Here is a 27,015-nt window from a genome sequence, read left to right on the forward strand (position 1 = left end):
CCACAATCTGGTAGTGGAATAGAGTCCTGGGTGCAGGTCTCTCAGGACTGGGATGCCAAAGCACCTGAAAACATCTACATAGCCTCTGTGGTCTTTTCTGATGTGTTGAGCGATCCATGAGACTCCTAGCCCTTTACTGGTGAGGTAGATGTGCTCACTGAATCAGATGAAAAGGGGGTGTATGGTCGACCCCCCATAGAATCGTCCACAGGGACATGAAAGGCAGTAGATGACATATGTGGTACAACAAGTGATCAGGTCCTTGACATGGATGTCCATTCCACCGATTGAGAAGTTTCTTCCTGTAGTAAGGAACTTGCAGAGGGCACAATGGCCACACTTATAATTACCCTCTGGGGGTGAGGTCTCCAGCCAGGTACTTTTTTTTACTCACAGTGCTGAACTTGCTGCTCACCAATTTATTTTTGAGGGAGGTGCTCCTTCTATATGGCTTATTGATAGCGACATTCTTGAGCACTGCATCCTCTTCAATGAAGTGCCAATGCTTGGAGATGGCTCTCTGAATCTCATCGGCCATGCTGCTGTACTTAAAAGAGAACATGAAACGCTTTTCCTGAGACCCATGGGTGCAGTAAGTTTTATTGATAAGATCGCTGCGTGAGAGAGCATCTGTCTTCTTCAGGGCAGTCTGCAGAATTCTGTCTGGATAGCCCCTTTTTCGAAGGTGGGTGCACAGTTCATCAGATTGTTCTCTGAAGTCAACAAGATCACGGTTGATCTTTTCGAGGCGCAGCAGCTGGCTATACCGAATTCCTTCCTTCGTATGTTCAGGGTGGAGAGTTGTAGTGGAGGTATGCAAGTACCCCTTGGTGGACACTACTCCTTCTGAAACCTCACAACCAGAAACGTAAGGTGAGTAGAGATCAAAGCTGAGGTGAAGAGCATATTCATTTCATTATTCTCATTTAGGTATTGTACAAAGTCCTTAAAGGGTAACTCACACAATGAATACATCATCCACGAACCTCTTGTAGAATTTAATGTGTTGCAGAAAAGGGTTGTTGGCACTATAGATGAGTTTTGCTTCCAGGTGCGCTAAATATACATTAGCAAAAGTGCAAGAGACTGGAGACCGGAGTCCATTATATTGCTTATAACAGACCCCATTGAATTGAAAATAGTTATTAAGTAACTGATACAGGTGCAACACTCTCTTAATTTTCCAGAGACTATTAAAAATTGATTGGCTGCTTCCACTCCTGTGGTGTGCAGGATCTGTGTATACAAGGACTCAACATCTATTGACCCCTCTTTCACACTGAGATCCTGGAGGCAGCTCAAAAAATCTTCAGTGTCCCTGAAGTACGAAGGGATACCCACTAGGAGGGGGTCGCAAGAGCCAATCCACCTACTGCGACAAATACTCGGTGGGGACAATGGGGCGTCCTGGCGGATTCATCAAACTCTTATGGACTTTGGGAAGATGGTACCATTGTGGTCTAGAGGGGGATCTGGGCAGGAGTTTCTCTGCTGTACTTTTGGATAACACATTCCTCTCCATTTGTGACGTAAAAATGACTGTAAACTTGCGGTCACCCTCTGTACTGGATTCTGTCCTACTTTTATGTAGGTTTTTTTGTCATTGAGCTACCTCATGGCTTTGTCAAGGTATATTTGGCTATTCATCACCACCACATTGTTGCCCTTATCGGCCATTTTTATGGTGAGGTCGCTGCGGCTCCTTCAAAGCTCGCATTTCCATGAACAACAAACTGGAGTGTGGGCAGGGATAGATGAGAGCTTTTAAATCACTGGTTACCGCATCCATGAAAGCTTTCAAACTGGCCCCTGCTGTTATGGGTGGGCAGAAAGTGGATGTTTCCACCTCTGAACACCAGAATATACATTTCTGAGGATTCTTGGTTAAAAGGTTCTGTATCAGCAAGACTCAGCAGAAATTGCAAATCAGCAGTGTCTGATGGGGTGGCAGCAAAATGAGAGCTAAATCCAAGGGTCCCCAATATAGCAGGAACTTTACTGTCTTTTGGCATCTCTAGTGTGGGGGTTTTGTTCTCAAAATATTTTAGAGGTCGACTTCAAAAGATGGACAATCAAATTCTTCAGAGAGGCAGAAGTTCAAGCCCTTCTTTAACCCCTTCATGACCCAGCCCATTTTCATCCTTCAGGACCTGGGCATTTTTTGAACATCTGACCACTGTTACATTAATAACTCTGGGATGCTTTTACTTATAATTCTGATTCCGAGATTGTTTTTTCGTGACATATTCTACTTTATGTTATTGGTAAAATTTCACTGATATTTGCATCCTTTCTTGGTAAAAAATCTAAAAATTTCATGAAAATTTAGAAAATTTAGCATTTTTCTAACTTTGAAAGTCTCTGCTTGAAAGGAAAATGGATATTCCAAATAAATTACATATTGATTCACATATACAATATGTCTACTTTGTGTTTGCATAAAAAAATTGACAAGTTTTTACTTTTAGAAGACACCAGAGGGCTTCAAAGTTCAGCAGCAATTTTCCAATTTTTCTTAAGATTTTCAAAATCGTAATTTTTCAGGGCCCAGTTCAGGTTGGAAGTGGATTTTAAGGGTCTTCATATTAGAAATACCCCATAAATGACCTCATTATAAAAACTGCACCCCCCAAAGTATTCAAAATGACATTCAGTAAGTGTTTTAACCCTTTAGGTGTTTCACAGGAATAGCAGCAAAGTGAAGGAGAAAATTCTAAATCTTAATTTTTTACACTCGCATGTTCTTGTAGACCCAATTTTTGAATTTTTACAAGGGGTAAAAGGAGAGAAATCCCCCTAAAATTTGTAACCCAATTTCTCTCGAGTAAGGAAATATCTCATATGCGTATGTAAAGTGTTCGGCGGGCGCAGTAGAGGGCTCAGAAGGGAAGGAGCGACAATGGGATTTTGGAGAGTGAGTTTTTCTGAAAGGGTTTTTGGGGGGCATGTCCCATTTAGGAAGCCCCTATGGTGCCAGAACAGTGGACCCCCCCCATATGTTACCCCATTTTGGAAACTATACCCCTCATGGAGTTTAATAAGGGATGCAGTGAGCATTTACACCCCACTGGCGTTTGACAGATATTTGAAACAGTGGACTGTGCAAATCAAAAATTTTATTTTTCATTTTCACAGACCACTGTTCCAAAAATCTGTCATACACTAGTATGGTGTAAATTCTCACTGCACCCCTTATTACATTCCGTGAGGGGTGTAGTTTCCAAAATGGGGTCACATATGGATATTTATTGTTTTGCGTTTGTCAGAACTGCTGTAACAATCAGCCCCCCCTGTGCAAATCGCCTCAAATGTACATGGTGCACTCTCCCTTCTGGGCCTTGTTGTGCGCCCCCAGAGCACTTTGCGCCCACGTATGGGGTATCTCCGTACTCGGGAGAAATTGCCTCTCAAATTTAGAGGGTCTTTTTTTCCCTTTTAACTCTTGTGAAAATGAAAAGTATAGGGCAACACCAGCATGTCAGTGTAAAAAATTAATTTTTTTACACTAACATGCTGGTGTAGACCCCAACTTCACCTTTTCATAAGGGGTTAAAGAAGAAAAAGCCCCACAAAATTTGTAAGGCAATTTCTCCCGAGTACGGCGATACCCCATATGTGTCCCAAAACTGTTGCCTTGAAATACGACAGGGCTCCAAAGTGAGAGAGCGCCATGCGCATTTGAGGCCTGAATTAGGGATTTGCATAGGGGTGGACATAGAGGTATTCTATGCCAATGATTCCCAAACAGGGTGCCTCCAGCTGTTGCAAAACTCCCAGCATGCCTGGACAGTCAATGGCTGACCGGCAATACTGGGAGTTATTATTTTGCAACAGCTGGAGGCTCCGTTTTGGAAACAGTAGCGTACCAGACGTTTTTCATTTTTTTGGGGGAGGGGGGGCTGTGTAGGGGTAGGTGTATATGTAGTGTTTTTTACTTTTTATTTTAGGTTAGTGTTAGTGTAGTGTAGTGTTTTTAGGGTACAGTCACATGGGCAGAGGTTCACAGCAAGTTTGCCGCTGGGAGTTTGAGCTGCAGCGCAAAATTTGCGCCATTTCAAACTTGCAGCACTCACTGTAAACCTCCGCCCATGTGAGTGTACCCTGTACATTCACATTGGGGGGAGGGGGCAAACATCCAGCTGTTGCAAACTCCGAGCATGCCCTTTGGCTGTCCGTGCATGCTGGGAGTTGTAGTTTTGGAACAGCTGGAGGCACACTGGTTTGGAAACACTAAGTTAAGTAATAAACTTTCAAGTGTTTTGCAACCAAACTTAGTGTTTCCAAACCAGTGTGCCTCCAGCTGTTGCAAAACTACAACTCCCAGCATGCATGGTCTGTCAGTGCATGCTGGGAGTTATAGTTTTGCAACAATTGCAACAGCTGGAGGCACTGAGGTAGGAAACGGACAATGTTTCCCAACTAGTCTGCCTCCAGTTGTTGCAAAACTACAACTCCCAGCATGCCCAGACTGCTCAGGCATGCTGGAAGTTGTAGTTCGGCAATATCTGAAGGATCAGATGTTGCCGAACTACAACTTCCAGCATGCTTGGGCAGTCTGGGCATGCTGGGAGTTGTAGTTTTGCAACATCTGGAGGTCCACAGTTTGGAGACCACTGTATAATGGTCTCCAATCTCTGCTCTTCCAGATGTTAGAGAACTACAACTCCCAGCATGCCTGGACAGACTGAGCATGCTGGGAGTTGTAGTTTTGCAACATCTGGAAGAGCACAGATTGGAGACCATTATACAGTGGTCTCCAAACTGTGGACCTCCAGATGTTGCAAAACTACAACTCCCAGCATGCCCAGAAAGCCAAAGGCTGTCTGGGCATGCTGGGAGGTGCAGTTTTGAAACTCCCAGAGGCAGCAGTGAGATCGCTTTACAGCGATCTCACTGCTGCCAATGAAGATGCCGCCCTGCTGCCGGAAACTCACCGCCGGGACGCACCACCGTCGGGACCGCCTGGAGGACGCCGTTCGCGCAGGGACCGCTCGGGACACCGCATGGCCGGGTAAGTGACGCCGGGGGACGGGTCAGGGACACTTAGCAGAGCGGTGTGTGTCCCGATCCCCGTGATCCGGACTCACACACCGCGCTGCTAAGTATTCTGATAGCGAAACACTGCTATCAGCTAGCCAGATTTGACTAGCTGATAGCAGCAATCGCTGGGGGGGTGGGGGATGAAATCCCCCGTGGTCGCATGGTAAGAGGGCTGGCTATCAGTGATAGCCACCATCTTACCGGGCGCTGCGGGATGCCGCGAGTAGCGGCAAAAATTTTCATGACGTACCTGTATGTCATGGGTCGGGAACACTTTGCCACCCTTGACGTACAGGTATGTCATAGATCGGGAAGGGGTTAAGGGTAGGGTCAGACGGAACAGATCCGCAACGTATTTGACGCTACAGATCCACTGATAACTCGACCCTAAATTGTGCCTCCAGCTGTTCCCCCGTGTGCTGCTCGCAGCGGCAATGCACTCCGAGCAGCCAAACGGGCCTGCGAGTCACCGTGCGTACTCGCAGTGTATTCACAGATATCACGAAGGGGCCCATATCGTTCAGAAACAGTAGCACATCATCTGCATAAAGAGCTATCTTATTTTTATATGCCCCATACTGAAACCCTTCTATCATCGGAGCTGCTCGGATATATTCTGCCAAAGGCTCCATTATAATGACGAACAATAATGGAGACAGGGGACACCCCTGTCTCGTGCCACGGGACAGAGTAAATGGGCAGGTATCGGCAAATTTTCCTCTAATACATGCCAACGGATTATTGTATAGAAGTTGGATTCATGATATAAATTTAGGGCCAAAGCCCATTTCCTCCAGAGTCGCCCAGAGACAGGGCCATTCCACTGAATCAAATGCTTTTTGTGCATCTAATGAGAATATGGCTCTGTCTCTGGGAGAGTCCAGAGGAATTTGTATACTCAAATAAAGGCGTCTAATATTTTCTGAAGCCGATCTTGCAGGGATAAATCCTGTTTGATCCGTATGTATCAGTGTTGTTATTTGTTCAGGCGGGTTGCTAGGATTTTTGTTAGTAATTTAACATCATTGCAAAGCAATGAGATTGGTCTGTATGATGCGGGTAGTCGAGGATCTTTCCCTTTCTTAAGTATGACAATAATAATTGCTTGCCGCATTGATAAAGGGAGAGATCCATCGACTAACGCATGTTTAAATAGATCTAGCAATTCAGGTAATACAATATGCTCTTGGACTTAAAACACAACTGTCAAGAGATTTTAGCCTCCCAGACTACTACGACGTAGTTACAGATGTCCATAATGTGAGTGTAACCATACCTTGATGGGTTTTACTCCTTCTTTTATAACTTATAAAATACATTTATCCCGCGGTCAGGCACAGTCGGATAGGCGTGGCTTGGGGTTTGCAAAGCCCCGCCCCCACCATGCCTATCGTCTCCTTTCAGTGCTGGGATCGCTGTGTAGTAAGACACAGAGCATGCGCCCCTCCTGACGTGCGCGTGCCACCACCCTGCACTGACAGAGTGAGCGCTCGCTCATGCTGACTATGCGCTCACTGCGCAGGTGCAGTACTAGAGTGTCTTACTACACAGCGGTCCAAGCACTGAAAGGAGAGGATAGGCGTGGAAAATGCGGGGCTTTGCGAACCCCAAGCCACGTCTGTCCGACAGTGCCTGAAGGCTGGATAAATGTAATTTAATGTAGTTAGAAAAGAAGGAAGAAAACCCATAAAGGTATGGTTACACTCATATCATGGACATCTGTAACAACATTGTAGTACTCTGGGGGGCTAAAAACTCATGACAGTTGCACTTTAATGAACAGAATGAACTGAATCATTTTATTTGATTAATATTTTTTCACAATAGTGATGTAATATTTTCTTTTTGCATATGTTTTTCTGTTCTTGTTTCCCCTTTCTCTATCCAGGTTCCAGCTCTCCCCTACTGCTTTTCAGAAATGATTTCTCACGCAGAGCTCCCCTTGCGGGGCTAAGCCACATATTACAGGCGAGGCTCACAGTACTGTACTTTGGAAGGGTGAGTGCTACGTCTCTTATCATTTCTCTGCATAGCATCTTTGGTTACTGTATCTTCAGCACGTTGTTGCACCACCCTCAGTGCACCTGATACGGGACTCAGTTGCAGTATAACTGTTATACCTCCTGCTTCCCACCTACCTACATGAGCCCTGGTGCCGAGCAGCTTGCAGTCTCTGTTTTCACTTTTATAATTACAAGGAAACCCCAAGAGAGTTCCAAAAATTTAAAAAAATAAAAATAATAAAAACACTCAATAAAATGAAATTATGATATTTAAACTGTAAGAAAAATAATTGTGATCAGGTGAGTTCCAAAAACTACAGTCTCAACTGGTCTCTTATTTTGTTCCTGGTCTAGTTCAGTAAAAGAACTAGCAAGTTGTTTTTGTACACAATACACTAAATGTACACTACTTTTGATATCATTCACTAATGAAGGAATTAAGGCCAATACAAAACGCTTCATGTTTTCCACTGATAATATCCTTAAAGGGGTATTCCAGGCCAAAACTTTTTTTAATATATCAACTGGCTCCTGAAAGTTAAACAGATTTGTAAATTAGAAAAAAGAAGGTTTTTTTTGTCCAGACCTCCAGGAGAATAAATGCTATAATTAATGCAGTAATAAAAGATCGTGCTTCAATTATAATTAACTAAAATGTATTTTATTAAAAATTCTGATATATATATATATATGTATAGATAATTGTATTTTCCTCCACAGAGGGCCCTTGTGGAGGAGATAAACAGTATATATCTTACAATAAAATACGTCCTGTACACGATTTGCCCAGCGGGAAGCGTTCGCTTCAGTATGCTGATTAACTCATCATAACTCTTACAGCTGGACCAAGCATATTCAGGACATTAGGTGGGAAGCATTGGCCTTACGCCAGACGGGAAACTATACAAAAAAAAAGACAAAAATGTTGCCTCCATTTTTCCCACCGGATTGTCGCAACACCCCTGGAGGACCTTAAGAGCACCTCGGGCATCGCATCACCCTGTTTAGGAATCTCCTCCCTAAGGGTTATAAGGGATTGGTATCAGTAGAAATAGATATCCACTATCTGCCCTCTATTTGAGCCCTGCGGAGGACTGTTTTTCTTTAATCCCGCTCCAGCTGGATTTCTCACAATTACCACCCACTCCCACAAGGTGTGTGTTCCACTCCCGTCGCTGATCCCGCAACATTTGTGTACAATGCTGCCTGTTCTATCAGTTGTCTCAGCACAGCTCCCGGGACGTGAGTCATCAGAGAGCAGTTAGACAGAAAATAACAACTCTACTTCAGAAGCTAATAACTATTGGATTAAGATTTTTTAATAGAAGTAATTTACAAATCTAAAAGAAAAAGGAAGGTTATATTCCCCGAGGTCAAATGGACAAGCAGCTATACTCAAGCTGCAATATACAAACGTAGAAAAAAAGATGTTTTTTTTTGTCCAGACCTCCAGGAGAATAAATGCTATAATTAATGCAGTAATAAAAGATCGTGCTTCAATTATAATTAACTAAAATGTATTTTATTAAAAATTCTGATATATATATATATATATATATATATATATATATATATATGTATAGATAATTGTATTTTCCCCCACAGAGGGCCCTTGTGGAGGAGATAAACAGTATATATCTTACAATAAAATAGAAAAATTATGAGTATTAAGAGTTAAAAAATGAATGAAATTCATCACTGATGCATAAACTGTATTGAATGGGTTAAGTCCTTTTGTGCAATCCTGCTTAAAACAAAAGTTCTGGGCAGTTCATAGTAGTAGATAATATTAGATACAGTTGCAGTTGGCTTCCTTTGAAAATGAAAGTATAAAGACACAATGTATCAGCAATTGACAGTCTTAGGGATATATAGTGTTACCCGTCCTTAGCAGAGATCACAGCTCAGGTTTAGCTGGTTTGTGAGAGCGCTTTCAGGCGCTGACAGCTCTGATTGATGTGGCTGCAGAGAGGTACGTGCTGGAGGGAGCAGGTCACGATTGTGCTAGTGACCAGGAGGGAGCCTTTGGCAGGGGGAAGCTGTTCACTGTAGCTGATAGCCTCGTGGTGCTGGCGTGTGACGTCAGAAGTTCCCGGGTTCTTTCCTCCAAATCTCTGATTTAATGGACCGGGCTGGATTAGGCTGCAATGCTGGATTAGATCGAGGAAGCTTTCAATCCTTTGAATACAGGGTATGCAGATACCGCTAGGTTAGTTAAACAGTTCAGATGTAGCGGTTTTTCAGTGATGAAATCACAGACTAGACGCGTTTCAGGGTTCTATACTTTGACCCTTTCCTCAGTAGTCATATCTAAAAGTGAATATAGTTGCCTTTTTATAGGGAAGCAGATCCTTTAATTGTACACATATGTGAAAAGAAACTTATAAAACATTTACTGGCCCCATGGAATGGGTCACCAAGAGAGCAAGAGATGCAATGTGAATGCTGTCACATAATCTGTAATACGGTACCTATTTCAAAGAATACAGTGTGAACATAGACTTAAACAATTTATTCTGGTGTATATCCTTAATTAATTGATGTGGCTCAATAGCGCTACTGCTGATCAGAGCTAATGTGAATACTGTTGTATAGATTTTAGCTCAGAGAAAAAATGGCTTTCAATGATAGTGTGAATACTGCTATAGTCAATACTGACTATTTAAATATGTCCTAAAATGTTTTGGTAAAAAACCCCATACATTAATAATATATTTGAATAGAGACAAAAACAATCTGTTAGTAATTATAAAAAAACAACTCTATAATGCTATTGATTTTTAAGTACTAATAAAGAATAGGATTGCTAATGATATTAACCCCTTCAGGACCAAGCCCATTTTGGCCTTAAGGACCAGAGCGTTTTTTGCACATCTGACCACTGTCACTTTAAACATTAATAACTCTGGAATGCTTTTAGTTATCATTCTGATTCCGAGATTGTTTTTTCGTGACATATTCTACTTTAACATAGTGGTAAATTTTTATCGATACTTGCATCCTTTCCTTGTGAAAAATCCTAAAATTTTATGAAAAATTTGAAAATTTAGCATTTTTCTAACTTTGAAGCTCTCTGCTTGTAAGGAAAATGGATATTACAAATAAAAAAATGTTTTATTCGCATATACAATATGTATACTTTATATTTCCATCATAAAAGTGACGAGTTTTTACTTTTGGAAGACACCAGAGGGCTTCAAAGTTCAGCAGCAATTTTCCAATTTTTCACAAAATTTTCAAACTCACTATTTTTCAGGGACCAGTTCAGGTTTGAAGTGGATTTGAAGGGTCTTCATATTAGAAATACCCCACAAAAGACCCCCTTTATAAAAACTGCACCCCCCAAAGTATTCAAAATGACATTCAGTCATCATTTTAACCCTTTAGGTGTTTCACAGGAATAGAAGCAAAGTGAAGGAGAAAATTCACAATCTTCATTTTTTACACTCGCATGTCCTTGTAGACCCAATTTTTGAATTTTTACAAGGGGTAAAAGGAGAAAATGTATACTTATATTTGTAGCCCGATTTCTCTCGAGTAAGCACATACCTCATATGTCTATGTAAAGTGTTCGGCGGGCGCAGTAGAGGGCTCAGAAGGGAAAGAGTGATAAGGGAATTTTGGAGAGTACGTTTTTCTGAAATGGTTTTTGGGGGGCATGTTGCATTTAGGAAGCCCCTATGGTACCAGAACAGCAAAAAACCCTCACATGGCATACCATTTTGGAAACTAGACCCCTTGAGGAACATAACAAGGAATAAAGTGAGCCTTAATACCCCACAGGTGTTTCACGACTTTTGCATATGTAAAAAAAAAATTCTTTTTTTCCACTAAAATGTGTTTCCCCCCAAATTTCACATTTTTCCAAGGGTTAATAGCAGGAAATACCCCCCAATATTTGTAACCCCCTTCTCTTCTGAGTATGGAGGTACCCCATAAGTTGACCTGAAGTGCACTATGGGCGAACTACAATGCTCAGAAGAGAAGGAGTCATATTTGGCTTTTTGAGAGCAAATTTTGCTCGGGGGGCATATCGCATTTAGGAAGCCCCTCTGGTGCCAGAACAGCAAAAAAAAAAAAAAAACACATGGCATACCATTTTGGAAACGAGACCCCTTGAGGAACGTAACAAGGGGTACAGTGAGCATTTGCCCCCCACTGGTGTCTGACAGATCTTTGGAACAGTGGGCTGTACAAGTTTTCATTTTCACGGACCACTGTTCCAAAGATCCGTCAGACACCTGTGGGGGGTAAATTCTCACTGCACCCCTCATTACATTCCGTGAGGGGTGTCGTTTCCGAAATGGGGTCACATGTGGGGTTTTGTTTCTTTTGCGTTTGTCAAAACCGCTGTAACAATCAGCCACCCCTGTGCAAATCACCTCAAATGTACATGGTGCGCTCTCCCTTCTGGGCCTTGTTGTGCGCCCCCAGAGCACTTTGCGCTCACATATGGGGTATCTCTGTAGTCGAGAGAAATTGCGTTACAAATTTTGGGGGGCTTTTTTCCCTTTTACCTCTTGTGAAAATGTAAAGTATAGGGCAACATCAGCATGTTAGTGTAAAAAATTTAATTTTTTTACACTAACATTCTGGTGTAGACCCCAACATTTCCTTTTCATGAAGGGTTAAAGAAGAAAAAGCCCCCCAAACCTTGTAACGCAATTTCTCCCGAGTACGGCAATACCCCATATGTCGCCCTAAACTGTTGCCTTGAAATACGACAGCGCTCCAAAGTGAGAGGCGCATTTGAGGCCTAAATTAGGGATTTGCATAGGGGTGGACATAGGGGTATTCTACGCCAGTGATTCCCAAACAGGGTGCCTCCAGCTGTTGCAAAACTCCCAGCATGCGTGGACAGTCAACGGCTGTCCGGCAATACTGGGAGTTGTTGTTTTTCAACAGCTGGAGGCTCTGCTTTGGAAACAGTGGCGTACCGGACGTTCTTATTGGGGGAGGGGGGCTGTGTAGGGGTATGTGTACATGTAGTGTTTTTTACTTTTTATTTTATTTTGTGTTAGTGTAGTGTAGTGTTTTTATGGTACAGTCACATGGGCAGGGGATTACAGCTAGTTTCCCGGCGCAAAATTTGCTGCATCTCAAGATGCGAGAAACCCACTGTGAAAGCCTCGCCCATGTGAATGTACCCTGTACATTCACGGGGGGGGGGGGGGGGGGGGGGGGGGTGCACCAGCTGTTGCAAAACCACAACTTCCAGCATGCATGGTCTGTTAGTGCATGCTGGGAGTTATAGTTTTGCAACAGCTGGAGGCACACAGGTTAGGAAACACTGAGTTAGAAACAGACAATGTTTCCCAACCAGTGTGTCTCCAGTTGTTGCAAAACTACAACTCCCAGCATGCCCAGACAGCTGAAGGGCATGCTGGGAGTTGTAGTTCGGCAACATCTGAAGGGCCAGATGTTGCTGAACTAAAACTCCCAGCATGCCTGGACAGTCAGTGCATACTGGGAGTTGTAGTTTTGCAACAGCTGGAAGAGCACAGATTGGAGACCATTATACAATGGTCTCCAAACTGGGGCCCTCCAGATGTTGCAAAACTACAACTCCCAGCATGCCCAGACAGCCAAAGGCTGTCTAGGCATGCTGGGAGTTGTTGTTTTCAGACTCCTAGAAGCAGCAGTGAAGATCTTCACTGCTGCTTCTGAGGACCATATACTTACCTGCCGGTCCCGTCGCTGCTCGTCCACGTGGCCGGTCCTGCCGCTGCTCCTCGGTCCTGCCGCTGCTCCTCGGTCCCGCCAGGTAAGGCCGCCGGTCCCCTGATGTTCCCCCCCCCCCCCCTATGCCGCAGGTCCCCGCGAGCCCCCGCAGCCATCTTCCCCCGTTCTGCCCGACTTCCAGGGGCGGGCAGTGCGGGGGATCTGAACTTTCACCCCAGATCACTGTGATTGGTCCACAGGGACCAATCACAGTGATCGCTGACCAGGACCATCAATGGATGGTTTTGGGGGTGAAGCAGAAGTTGTCCCCTGCTGGAAACAGCGGGACTTCTGCCAGTTAACCCGTGCGATGCTGCGCATCGCCGGGTTAACTGAATGTCATTTATAAACGCCGGGATGCGCGAACGCACTGCACAACCCGGCGTTTATATATGACATTCTGCGGGAAGGGGTTAAAGGAGATATATATACTAAAAAATGGTAAATCAATATGAATAAAATTAGATATAAAAAATTAAAATGAAAAAATGAATAAAAATAATAAAAATTAAAATGAAAAATAAGATAAAAATTATAATGGAGATGAAAAAATAAATAAAAATAATGATGATAATAATAAAAATAAATAAATAAGAATAAAAAATGAAAATAGAAATAAGAAATGACAGCTGCAGATCGATATGTGTAAATGAAGAGGATGCAGTCAACCTGAGGGGCACCCTCTATTTACGAACCAGGGGTGTCCACAGAGATCAAGTGCATCCTCTACAAAAATCCAAAGAGTTCGAAATTGGAGTTTAGTCCGCCTGGCTCCAAGGTGGAAAATTCAAAAAAATTTTTTACTTTCTGCCTTAGACATTCTTGTAAGAAAACTACCGCCCCTCCAATCTTTCTTCACTATCTGGAAACCAATGAAGGAGAAAGATTCCAAACTACTATTATGTACTGTTGTAAAGTGAGCCGAAAGAGGATGTTTTAAATTTGTGTTTTTTATATTATTTAGATGTTCAGCTATTCGCATTTTAAGTGCCCTTTTTGGATGTCCAATATACTGTTTTTTCACATCCACATTTAATTACCGTATTTATCGGGGTATACCACGCACCGGCCTATAACACGCACCCTCATTTTACCAAGGATATTTGGGTAAAAAAAGTTTTTTACCCAAATATCCATGGTAAAATGAGGGTGCGTGTGTGCGCGTGTATACCCCGATACACCCCCAGGAAAGCCAGAGGGAGAGAGGCCGTCGCTGCCTGCTTCTCTCCCCCTGCCTTTCCTGGGGTCTAGAGCGCTGCTGTCGGCCCTTTTCACCCCCTGGTTATCGGCGCCGCTGCCCGTTCTGTCCCCCTGACTATCGGTGCCGGCGCCGATAGCCAGGGGGAGAGAAGCGGCGCCGACAGCCAGGGGGAGAGAAGGGGCAGCGGCTCCAGGCCTCCGTCGTGCGTCCCCAGCGTCGTTGCTATGCATGGCGCGGCGCTCTGACGTCATGCGCCGCGCCGTTCAGCGCATAGCAACGACGCCGGGGACGCACGCCGGAGGCCTGGAGCAGCGCGGACCCGACTCAGGTAATTATGCCACCGGGGATGGGGGGAGGCAACGGGGCAGCGGCGCCGGCAATGGGTGCTGCTTCCCCTTCTCTCCCCCTGGCTGTCAGCACCGCTTCTCTCTCCCTGGCTATCGGGCCGACCAGGGGGTGAAAAGGGCCGACAGCAGCGCTCTAGACCCCAGGAAAGGCAGGGGGAGAGAAGCGGGCAGTGACGGCCTCTCTCCCCCTGCCTTTCCTGGGGGTGTATCGGCGTATAACACGCACACAGACTTTAGGCTAAAAATTTTAGCCTAAAAAGTGCGTGTTATACGCCGATAAATACGGTATATACAAGACTCCCTTCGAATTACAGGTTATCAAATCCTCAATTTTCCATTTAAAGGTGTTCGTACAAGATTGCACCTCCGTAGTTTTTTTTAGGGCCCTTAATTTTCAGACAATTTGCGCAAATACCGCATCTGACAAAACCTTTTAAATTTAACCATGTGGTATTATGTTTTTTTTGTTGTATTTACTGGTGGTTTGATAGATGGTGCTACTGATATCCCCAGATTTGGGGCACGGGTATAGACAATTGGGGGACGCAGTGGTAACTTGGACCCTATATCTCGATCTTGTTTCAAAAGATGCCAATGTTTTTTGTATAACCCTTTCAACTTTTTTATAGGAACTATTGAAAGGGATTACTATTTTTCCTCCAAATTCAGTATCATTCTGTTGTTGTTCCCTATTAACAAAAAAAGATGTTCTATCTAGTTGTTTTATTGATTCCAGATATTGTACCAAGAGCGGTTCGGGATAGTTTTTTTCTTTAAATTGTTCTGTGAGCGAATTTGCTTCCTGCAGAAAGGAGGAACAGTTCCTCTTTAGCCTTCGATACTGTCCCTTAGGGACGTTCATTAACCACCTAGGGAGATGACAACTGGAGTACCCAATAAAGCTATTTTTAGCAGTGGGTTTTTGATACGTGTTGCACTTTAATCTATCCCGGTCCGCCCTAATCTCAATATCTAGAAAATTAATGCTTTCCTTACTAATAGTGAATGTGAACTGTATATTGTAGTGATTGGTGTTTAAATTAGAAATATTCTTATTTATTTATTTTTATTATAATCATCATTATTTTATTTATTTTTTTCTCTCCATTATCATTTTTATCTTAATTATTTTTAATTTTAATTTTTATTCATTTTTTCATTTTCATTTTTTAGATCTAATTTTATTCATATTGATTTACCATTTTTTTGTATATATATCTCCTTTAATATCATTAGCAATACCTGTCTTTATTAGTACTTAAAAATCAATAGCATTATAGAGTTGTTTTTATATAATTACTAACAGATTGTTTTTGTCTCTATTCAAATATATTATTAATGTATGGGGTTTTTTACCAAAACATTTTAGGACATAATTAAATAGTCAGTATTGACTATAGCAGTATTCACACTATCATTGAAAGCCATTTTTTCTCTGAGCTAAAATCTATACAACAGTATTCACATTAGCTCTGATCAGCAGTAGCGCTATTGAGCCACATCAATTAATTAAGGATATACACCAGAATAAATTGTTTAAGTCTATGTTCACACTGTATTCTTTGAAATAGGTACCGTATTACAGATTATGTGACAGCATTCACATTGCATCTCTTGCTCTCTTGGTGACCCATTCCATGGGGCCAGTAAATGTTTTATAAGTTTCTTTTCACATATGTGTACAATTAAAGGATCTGCTTCCCTATAAAAAGGCAACTATATTCACTTTTAGATATGACTACTGAGGAAAGGGTCAAAGTATAGAACCCTGAAACGCGTCTAGTCTGTGATTTCATCACTGAAAAAACACTACATCTGAACTGTTTAACTAACCTAGCGGTATCTGCATACCCTGTATTCAAAGGATTGAAAGCTTCCTCGATCTAATCCAGCATTGCAGCCTAATCCAACCCAGTCCATTAAATCAGAGATTTGGAGGAGAGAACCCGGGAACTTCTGACATCACACGCCAGCACCACGAGGCTATCAGCTACAGTGAACAGCTTCCCCCTGCCAAAGGCTCCCTCCTGGTCACTAGCACAATCGTGACCTGCTCCCTCCAGCACGTACCTCTCTGCAGCCACATCAATCAGAGCTGTCAGCGCCTGAAAGCGCTCTCACAAACCAGCTAAACCTGAGCTGTGATCTCTGCTAAGGACGGGTAACACTATATATCCCTAAGACTGTCAATTGCTGATACATTGTGTCTTTATACTTTCATTTTCAAAGGAAGCCAACTGCAACTGTATCTAATATTATCTACTACTATGAACTGCCCAGAACTTTTGTTTTCAGCAGGATTGCACAAAAGGACTTAACCCATTCAATACAGTTTATGCATCAGTGATGAATTTCATTCATTTTTAACTCTTAATACTCATAATTTTTCTATTTTATTGTAAGATATATACTGTTTATCTCCTCCACAAGGGCCCTCTGTGGGGGAAAATACAATTATCTATACCTATATATATATATATATATATATATATATATATATATATATATATATATATCAGAATTTTTTATAAAATACATTTTAGTTAATTATAATTGAAGCACGATCTTTTATTACTGCATTAATTATAGCATTTATTCTATAATAAAAAAAAAAAAAAAAAAAACATCTTTTTTTCTACATTTGTATATTGCAGCTTGAGTATAGCTGCTTGTCCATTTGACCTCGGGGAATATTTAATTGTGAGCTGCACATAACCTTCCTTTTTCTTTTAGATTTGTAAATTACTTCTATTAAAAAATCTTAATCCTTCCAATAGTTATTAGCTTCTGAAGTAGAGTTGTTATTTTCTGTCTAACTGCTCTCTGAAGACTCACGTCCCGGGAGCTGTGCTGAGACAACTGATAGAACAGGCAGCATTGTACACAAATGTTGCGGGATCAGCGACGGGAGTGGAACACACACCTTGTGGGAGTGGGTGGTAATTGTGAGAAATCCAGCTGGAGCGGGATTAAAGAAAAACAGTCCTCCGCAGGGCTCAAATAGAGGGCAGATAGTGGATATCTATTTCTACTGATACCAATCCCTTATAACCCTTAGGGAGGAGATTCCTAAACAGGGTGATGCGATGCCCGAGGTGCTCTTAAGGTCCTCCAGGGGTGTTGCGACAATCCAGTGGGAAAAATGGAGGCAACATTTTTGTCTTTTTTTGTATAGTTTCCCGTCTGGCGTAAGGCCAATGCTTCCCACCTAATGTCCTGAATATGCTTGGTCCAGCTGTAAGAGTTATGATGAGTTAATCAGCATACTGAAGCGAACGCTTCCCGCTGGGCAAATCGTGTACAGGACGTCAGACAGGAAGCCTCCAAGTCACTGGGACAGGTGCCGGCCACTACATCGTACAGATCCTACCACAGAGGAGCCTCCTTTCAGCTGACTTCTCTGCGCTCAGGTAAGTGGCCAGAGTTTGTGGTGGGGAATGTGAGGTGAGAGACCTGTCAACCTGCTTAGCAACCTGCCTAACTACCTACCAAGCAACCTAAATAAATAACTACCTACCAAGCAATCTGCCTATCTACCTAGCAACCTTACTACCTGCCTACCTAGCAACCTTACTAATGGCCTACCTAACATACTTACTACCTGCCTAACTAGCATACTTACTACCTACCTAGCAAACAAACTGCCTAACAAACACACTATTTACCTAGTAAACCACTACCTAGCACTTACTACCTGCCAGCCTACCTAGCAAGCCTACTACCTGCCTACTTACCTACCAATCTTACTACCTGCCTACCAAGCAACCTTACTACCTACCTGTCTAGAAAATGAACTACCTACCTAGCAAACGCACTACCTACCTCCATAGTAAACATACTATCTACCTAGCAAATGTACTACCTACCCAACAAACTTACTACCTACCTACTTAGCAAATGTACTACCTGCCCACCTACCAAGCTTACTACCTGGTTAGCAAGCTTACTTTCTGCCTACCTAACTAGCTTGCTTACTAATAGCTAGCCTAGCATGCTTACTACATATCTACCTAGCAAGCTTCCTACCTGCCTAGCAAACTTACTACCTATGTAGCTAGCCAACTTTCTACTTACCTACCTACCTACCTACCTAGCAAACTTACTACATACCTACCTACTAAATACCACCTACTTACTACAACAAATTTCTTACAAAAGGTGTCATACCAACCTACTTGGGGAAATATTCCTACAAGTGGGTCCTACCTACCTACCTACCAAAGGGGGTCCAACCTATGTACCTACCTGGGACAAACATCCTACAAAGGGGTCCTACCTACCTACCTACTTTCACATGACAAGCTACCTACAGGAGGGTCCTTCTAACAGAGGGCAAGCTAATTACAGGAGGGTCCTATATATATATAGGGGAAAGTTACCTACAGGGTCCTAGCTACATACAGGAGGGTACTACCTACATCGGACAAGCTAATTTCAGGAGGGTCCTATCCACAGGGGCCAAGCACCTACAGGGGCCAAGCTACCTACAGGAGGGTCCTACATAAAGGGGGCAAACTACCTATGGGAGGGTTCTACCTACAGGGGGCAAGATACTTACAGGTGGGTCCAGCATACAGTGGACAAGTGACTCACAGGGGGCAAGCTACTTACAGGAGGGTTGTATATAAAGGGTGCAAGCTACCTACAGTGCCAAGCTACCTATGAATGGTCCTACATAAAGAGGGTGAACTACCTACAGGAGGGCCCAACATACAGTGGGCAAGTAACTTACAGGGGGCTAGCTACTTACAGCAGCATCCTTTATGTAAGGGGCAAGCTACCTACAGAGGCCAAGCTGACTACAAGAGGGTCCTAAATACAGGGGGCAAACTACCTAGAGGAGGTTCCTACTTATAGGGGACCAGCAACCTACAGGGGTCCTATCTCAGGGGCAAGCTAAATACAGGAGGGCATGGCTGGATGCGAGCTATGATGGGTTGCATTCTGTTCAGAAATGACGGTACAACAAAGAAAGTGTGAGCAGTGTACTTTTACGTAAAATTCTGGCTTATAATTAATTATAAATTCTGCACAAGGACACAGGTGAGGAAAATGATCACGTGGAGTCTCTGTCGGTGGAAATAAGGGGAGGGGGGTGGGTAATAATAATAAATTACTACCAAGTATAATGGAAGCAGCAGAAAACCTGCTAAAAAGACACAAAGTTGGGGCAAAAGAAGGGAGAAGTCATTATAATGGGTGACTTTAACTACCATAATATAAATGGTAAGCAAAAACCTGTAAGTCAAGCTAAAATAAGTTTGTTGTCAATAATAAAGGACCTTTCCCAACTAGTGCAAGACCCAACAAGAGAGAGGTCACTTCTGAAGCTTAACCCCTTTACACTGCAGGTTGATACGATTACGGCGATCCCAAATTTATATACTTTAAAAAATATATATTTTAGTTCATTCTGAGCTGTAACTTTTTTATTTTTTCACTGACGCAATTGTGTGAGGACTCTTTTTGCAGGACATGTTGATGTATTTGGGGGGACTATTTTAAAAAGCAAGTGTTAAAAAAGTGAAAAAAATATAAAAAAGTGAAACAAAAAACATTTTTAAAATAAAAAAAACAATGTAAAAAAAATAATAAAATTATATATGTGTATAATATATGTATAATATATGTGTATTATACACATATAATTTTATTACTTTTTTACATTGTTTTTTTATTTTAAAAATGTTTTTTATTTTGTTTCACTTTTTTTTTTTTTTTTTCCACTTTTTCAACACTTGCTTTTTTTACTATAATACACATAATTCGATGGAGTACACACCTGTACTACATTGAACTATGCCTATCAGTACTGACATAGGATATATCAGTACCTACCTTAGGTAGGGACTAATCGCTCATGTTGCCATGACAACGTAGGGCAGTGTAAGGCCTCTGGTTGCCATGGCAACCCTAATAAACGCTGTGGTCTCAGTGAACGCAGCGTCTACTGGGTTAACCCAGGATCAGTGGCCTCCTCCGATGGGGTCCCCCTCACCCCCAATCGCTACACACAGTGAAGCGACGGAGGAGAGGGGGAAGGAGCAGACCCGCACCAGATCCCTGCTATTGGTCCGTCTGTACTGACGGACCAATATCAGCGCTCGCCGGCCAGGGACAGCTGAGATTGGTCCCTGGCCGGCTTCAGGGAGGTGTGACAGTTTATTCTCATCCGGTACATGTACAGTGACCCCCCCCCGACATACGATAATTTTAACATAAAATGGCCTCTCAGAGGCCATCGCATGTTGAAGGCAGCATCAGCATAAAATGCATTTGTATGTCGGGGCCATCGCATAAACTCCTATCCGGCAGAGAAGACTGCTTCAGCTGCCGCCGGATAGCCATTTAAGGTGCCCCGTGTGCTGTGGTGTGTCACTCACCTGTCCCCGATGCTCCGGACCATCCTCTTGAGGATCCCCTGCATGGCTGTCGCTCTCCATCGTCATCATGTCGCCACGCATGAAGAGCGATGATCCCGGGCAGCAGTGATGGTCCGATGCAGTGGGGACACCCAGGGACGGGGCCCGGAAGAAGCATCTAATTGCGAAACGTTGGGTGACGGAGGTCCTGGTGTGTCCTTAGAAGGTGAAACTAATAACCTCTTGCTATGTGTATAAATGTATATGGCTGTTACCTTACTAAATATAGCCACTAGCTGGGACACTTTTGCTATTATAAAGTAGGCTCTTTATAGCCATCTGTATATATAGGTATTTCCTTGGTGATTAACCTCTTGTTCTATGGACCTCCGGTTGTGCATCTGTAGGACCATCTTGGTATTTTGTACCCCCCTTTTTTTAAAATGTTTTTAAATGTATGTCCTTTTTTCTAAAACAATAAAGTTTGAAATTTGTGTCCCTGAATACCCTGGTTTTTTCTTTGATGTTCTAATTTTGCATGGTATGGGAACATATAAATAAATGTTGGCACTTTGTATGCATAAACTTTAGGAAGGCCTATTTTCACAAACTTAGATAGGACTTCAGTGGCATAAATTGTGACGTTACCCTCTGAAATAATACTACACAAACTAAATGGGACATTTTTTAAGAACATCCTGAATAAGTCTTGTGAATGACATACACCCTACGGCTCAGACTACTAAAACAAGAAGGTAGCGCGGAAAGGTTAAAAAATTAGATGAGGAATAAAACTCTGTAACAAAAATTGTAACAGAGAGAGAAAATTATTGCCATAGAAAGTAAAAAGAACCAAAAATATTCTTAAAATACATGAATAATAAGAAACTTCAAAATGTTGGCCCCTTAAAATGGGTACTCCAGTGGAAAACATTTTTAAATAAACTGGTGCCAGAAAGTTAAACAGATTTGTAAATGACTTCTATTTAAAAATCTTAATCCTCCCAGTACTTCTCAGCTGCTGTATGCTCTACAGGAAGTTCTTTACTTTATGAATTTATTTCCTGTCTGACCACACTGCTCTCTGCTGACACCTGTCCGTATCAGGAACTGTCCAAAGCAGGAGAGGTTTGCTATGAGGATTTGCTTGTACTCTGGACAGTTCCTGACATGGACAGAGGTGTCAGCAGAGAGCACTGTGGTCAGACTGAAAAGAAATACAACTTCCTGTGAACCATACAGCAGCTGATAAGTACTGGAAGGATTAAGATTTTTAAATAAAAGTAATTTACAAATCTGTTAAACTTTCTCGCACCAATTGATTTAAAAAAAAATAAATAAATAATACATTTTTAAAAAAAAAAGTGTTTTCCACCCCTTTAAGAAATAATCTGGATGTAATGGTGGAGAAGGATGAGGAAAAGGCCAATCTACTAAATGCCTTCTCTTCTACTGTATTTAAAGAGGGAAACTCAATGTCAGATAACACAACAAGAAGTGCGATGCCGCCTTAGTAACATTAAAATGCACAAATCACCAGGCCCAGATGCAATCCATCCCAGAGTTTTGCAGGAATTAAGTACCGTGCTTGACAGACCCTTATTTCTTATGTTTAAAGATTCTATAATAACTATAAAATGAGGATGCTGGGACTTGGGGAGGATATATGTAAATGGGTTACCAATAACCAAATTAATGACATTCGCCAATTCGTCTACGGAGAATCAGCTATAAAAGTTCCAGGAGATTTTGTTACCATGAGATGACTATCTTACACTACAGACTAACCACTAAAGTGTTTCCTTTTATTGTTCAATTCTTGGCTTTTTGTTTCCTCTTTGTGTTATCTTCTCTAAAGTCCACCAAGAACAATAGGTATCTGTTTGATACCTTCTTACTGCTAAATGATAATGTGGTCAAAAAATCTAACTTCTTGAGACACTATTTTGCTAACTCTAGATGCTTGGTCTATTAATGGAACCTATAACAAAGAAGAAATAAATAGATTTTGTTGCTGACCTGAACCTCTCCTTTATCTGTAACAATACTGTGACTTTTTTGTTGACCCACAAAACTGACTGAGTGGTCTCTTTTTTGTATTTTTATATTCTACCTATGCCTTAAAGAAAATAAGCAATTTAATAAAAATAAAAAAATATTATATATATGTTAGGGATCGACCCATTATCGGTATGGCCGATATTATCGGCCGATAATCGCGATTTTGAGCATTATCGGTATCGGCAATTACCTTGCCGATAATGCCCCCCCCCCCCTCACCACGTCGCACCGCCCCGGTTCCATTGGGGCCCCATCCCCGGTTTTATAATTACCTGTTCCCGGGTCCCACGCTACTTCTTGCTCCTGCTGCGTCCTGCGTTAAGCTGTGCGCAATGACGAGTGACGTGACGTCACTGTCAGTGCGCACAGTGACAGTTCAGGAGGACGCCACCGGAGCCAGATGTAGAGTGGGCCCCGGGAACAGGTAATTATAAAACCGGGGATGGGGGAGGCAATGGGGCCGGGGCGGTGCGGTGCGTCAGGTCGGGGGGGGGGGGGGGGAGGTGGTCGCGGTGCCGCGGTGGGAGGTGCGATGGCGGTGATAGGTCTCAGGACCCCCGGACAGGCAGGGGGAGAGAAGCGGGTGGCGGCGGCGGCCTATGGCACCGCAAAAACCACTGCAGTGCATTGATTTAAAGCGCCCGCTTTAAATCAATGATCTGCAGCGGTGTCGCGGGGGGGGATAAATAGCCGATAACTTATACCGGAATATCGGTATAAGTTATCGGCTATCGGCCCTAACCTCCACCGATTATCGGCCCTAAAAAAAACGATATCGGTCGATCCCTATATATATATATACACATACACACACACACACACATATGACACTCTTACACAGCATCATGTTCATACCTTGAATAGCTTTCTCTCATAGTACTCAACAGTCACGTTTTTGTAGAAGGCTATTGATAAGTCTTGCTTTTGAAGGATCTTTCTGTTAAACTTCAAGAACATATTGAACTGGTCAGATTTTGTGAGACCAGTGAAGTAGGCTGGAAGAAATTGATATTCCTTCTTATTTTCTTGAAATGTTTGTTGTCCCCCAAACTTCAGTAATTTTAATTCAGGCAGATTAAGCTCCGGTATCTTTGATGGCAATCCTGTAACTTTTTTGTCTTCTGAATTTTCTTGGCATGTTGTTTGGGGTCGAGTGTCTACAACAGAATTTCCAAATGGTGTGTTTATTGGTGTAGATGGGCCAGTTGGTTTTAGAATTGGAGAACTTGAACAAAAAGACTTGACTTTTGGGTCTGCATTTACTAAACTTGTCTTGAGTGTAAAGGTTATAAAGGAATCTTTCTTAACGTTTTCATACTGCTGATCTGGTATCTTTCCACTTGCCCAGAAGTTCTTCTCTTCTAGAACTTGTGGCTTGAAAAGATGATTATGATTAAGATGTCCGCCTGTATAATCCCAGGAATCTTTCTTATTTTCTCTTTCCACACCATCCAGAAGTACATCAAGGAGTAGGAGTCTGGCTTTAGGTTTTGTATTTAACATAATATCAACTATGTCGGAATCACTGCTCTGATGTTTACATATACCACAAGGCCTGGTGAATAAATAGACAGTGCATCAATAAAAATTTGTATATTCTGGAAAAACAAAAACAATGCAACTACACAGTTTTAAGACTTTTCACATTTTCTTATGTAAACTGTACTATGTAACTACCTCTTTTCATTATCATTCTGCACTCCCCACAAGAATGTGAAAATTATATTTTAGAATCTTTTGCCAATTTGCAAAAAGTGAAAAAAATTCTGTATGGACATAATTATTCAGACCCTTAAAATTTAGCTCTGGTGGCCTTCCATTTCTCTTGATCAGCTTCTGAGATGTTTCTACACCTTGATTGGAGTAAAAGATCAGGAAAAGGGTACACAGAAAAAAAAAATCTGCCCACCAAACTAAATAATTGGGAGAAAAAGGACTTGGAAAGAGCGATGACCAAAAACCCAACAGTCACTCCAAAGATCCTGTGGGCAGATGCGAGAAAATTCTAGAGGGTCAACCATAACTGCAGCACTCAACAATGTGGGCTTTATGGCAGAATAACACTCTCCTTAGTAAAAGACACATTAAAGCCCATCTAGAGTTTGCAAAAAAGGACCTAAAAGGACTCTCAGACAGCAAGAAACAAGATTCTCTTGTCTGATGACACTTGTCTGAGCAATAAATAGGCGATTTTATAAATTTGGCCACCTACATCAGCTCCAAGAAAGGTACAGCTTTTTTCAATTCCCTATACCGTTGTTTAATGGTGTCTGCTAATGATAGCAGCAAACACAGATGATAGATTCCTTTTAAAAGGGGCTCTCCGCCCCTAGACATATTATTCCCTATCCAAAGGATCCCCAGCGTGGCACCCCAGTAATCCACTGCACAGGGCAAACTCCACTCTGTGCTGGATTACAAGCGACCACAGCCGTCATGCCCCCTTCGATAGACATTAATGGAAGGGACGTGATGACTTTGGCCGCCCGAAGCCTAGCAAAGCCAGTGTTCTGAACATAAATGTTCAGAACATCGGGGTGCTGGGCCAGAGATCGCAGGGTCCCAGCGGGCAGTCCCCCACAATCAAACATCTTATCTCCTATTCTTTAGATAGGGGATAAGATGTCTAGGGGCAGAGTACCCCTATAAGGTGTCCTTGTCACTATGGTTAGTCAGGTTCTGGGTGCTCAGACCACCAATGATCGTAAGAACAAGGCAAAAAAAGCACCAAATGCATGGAGTTGAATGCTGGTAATAAGGTCCTGTAGTTACTACAGTTATGATAGGGTATGTATGATGTGACTACTTAAATGTGTACTCCACTCTCCAGTGTTTTGAACATTTAGTTCCGAACGCTGGGTGTGGGCTTCGGGGGTCGCCACCCCCTCAATGCAACTCTAAGTGAGTGGGTGTGATAGCCATCACACCCCCTTCCATAGACTTGCATTGTGGGGTTGGATGGGCCGTGACGTCATGAGGGGTGGGGTATGATATCATGAGGGGGAGGGGGGTGGTAACCCCCGAAGCCCGCACCCAGTGTTCGGAACGGTGGGGAGTGGAGTACCCCTTTAAGAGCCTTTTACACAGGCCAATTATCAGCCATAGGAACGTTCCTTATAATTGATCCATGTAAAAAGACATCACCTGAGTAATGAGAAAATGCATGGTAGTCAACTGATCACATCATTTATGCAGGCCTGGGGCCCATTCAAGAAAAAAAGGAATGTCCGGCATCAAAATGTAGAAAAAAAAAGTCTTGCTTTACTTAAACATCCATATGCAGGTAGAATAGATACAACAACGAATAAAAAAAACTGAAGCATTTCACGCTGTAAGCGCTTACAGCATGAAATGCACCAGAGTTTTTATTCTTTTTTGTATCTGTTATACCTTCATATGGATGTTTTAATGAAGCAAGAAGTGTTTTTCTACATCTTGATGCCAGACAATCCTTGATTCTTGGATATCCCTGTTGTAAAGCTGGAAGCAGCACTGGTGGGTCCACTGCACAGGTGTACTAATTTGGTTTGGGTGAGCTGTTACTTTGGAACTCATTACTGCACATTACCCCATGTATATGGTGTGTAGGATGATGTGTGGATGACAATGAATATTGTAAAGGGGTGCACAAATAATCCAACAGTCATTCATTTGTCTCTATCGGCATAGTAAAAAATCAGAGTAACCAATTGTCTTGTCCCTAATAACTTGATCAAAAATCCTACATTAAGACACAATACAAACTTTAGAAAGGGGTTGTCTAAGAACAGTAAACCAAAAGATAATTTCTTCCAAAAACAGTGATACCCTGTCCTCTGGTTGTGTGTGGTATAACAACTTGTCTTGACTTCAACAGAACTGAGCTATAATCCCAATATACTGACTTGGGAGACTTCTGCATGGCACATAAGGTAAGCACTTTTTTTTTTGTTTTTCATCCTGGATCCTGAAGGGAGATATGTGGCTAACTACTTAGCAACCTACCAGGCTGTTTATCTACAATCTACCTACATAGTTCCTACCTGGCTACTAACCTACCAATATACAGTCATGGCCATAAATGTTGGCATCCCTGAAATTTTTCAAGAAAATGAAGTATTTCTCACATAAAAAGGATTGCAGTAACACATGTTATGCTATACACATTTATTGCCTCTGTGTGTATTGGAACTAAACCAAAAAAAAGAGAGGAAAAAAAGCAAGTTGGAGATAATGTCACACCAAACTCCAAAAATAGTCTGGACAAAATTATTGGCATCCATGATTTAATATTTGGTTGC

General features: G+C 42.3%; 1 protein-coding gene across 14 annotated transcripts in view; it reads right to left on the bottom strand.

Moving 5' to 3' along the window:
• The window catches only part of C3H6orf118 (chromosome 3 C6orf118 homolog), a 303,945-nt gene that overhangs the window by 228,040 nt on the left and 48,890 nt on the right, over positions 1–27,015 (bottom strand). For all 14 annotated transcript variants that reach the window (XR_008891406.1, XR_008891407.1, XM_056566824.1 and 11 more), the window contains one exon: positions 23,591–24,290. Coding sequence is in view for 12 of the 14 variants with exons in the window: in XM_056566814.1 (XP_056422789.1) it covers positions 23,591–24,290 (700 nt within the window). In the remaining 2 variants the exon portion in view is untranslated. The remainder of the gene's footprint in view (positions 1–23,590; positions 24,291–27,015) is intronic.

Source organism: Hyla sarda, chromosome 3 (genome assembly GCF_029499605.1).
Source record: "Hyla sarda isolate aHylSar1 chromosome 3, aHylSar1.hap1, whole genome shotgun sequence".
NCBI lineage: Eukaryota > Metazoa > Chordata > Amphibia > Anura > Hylidae > Hyla > Hyla sarda.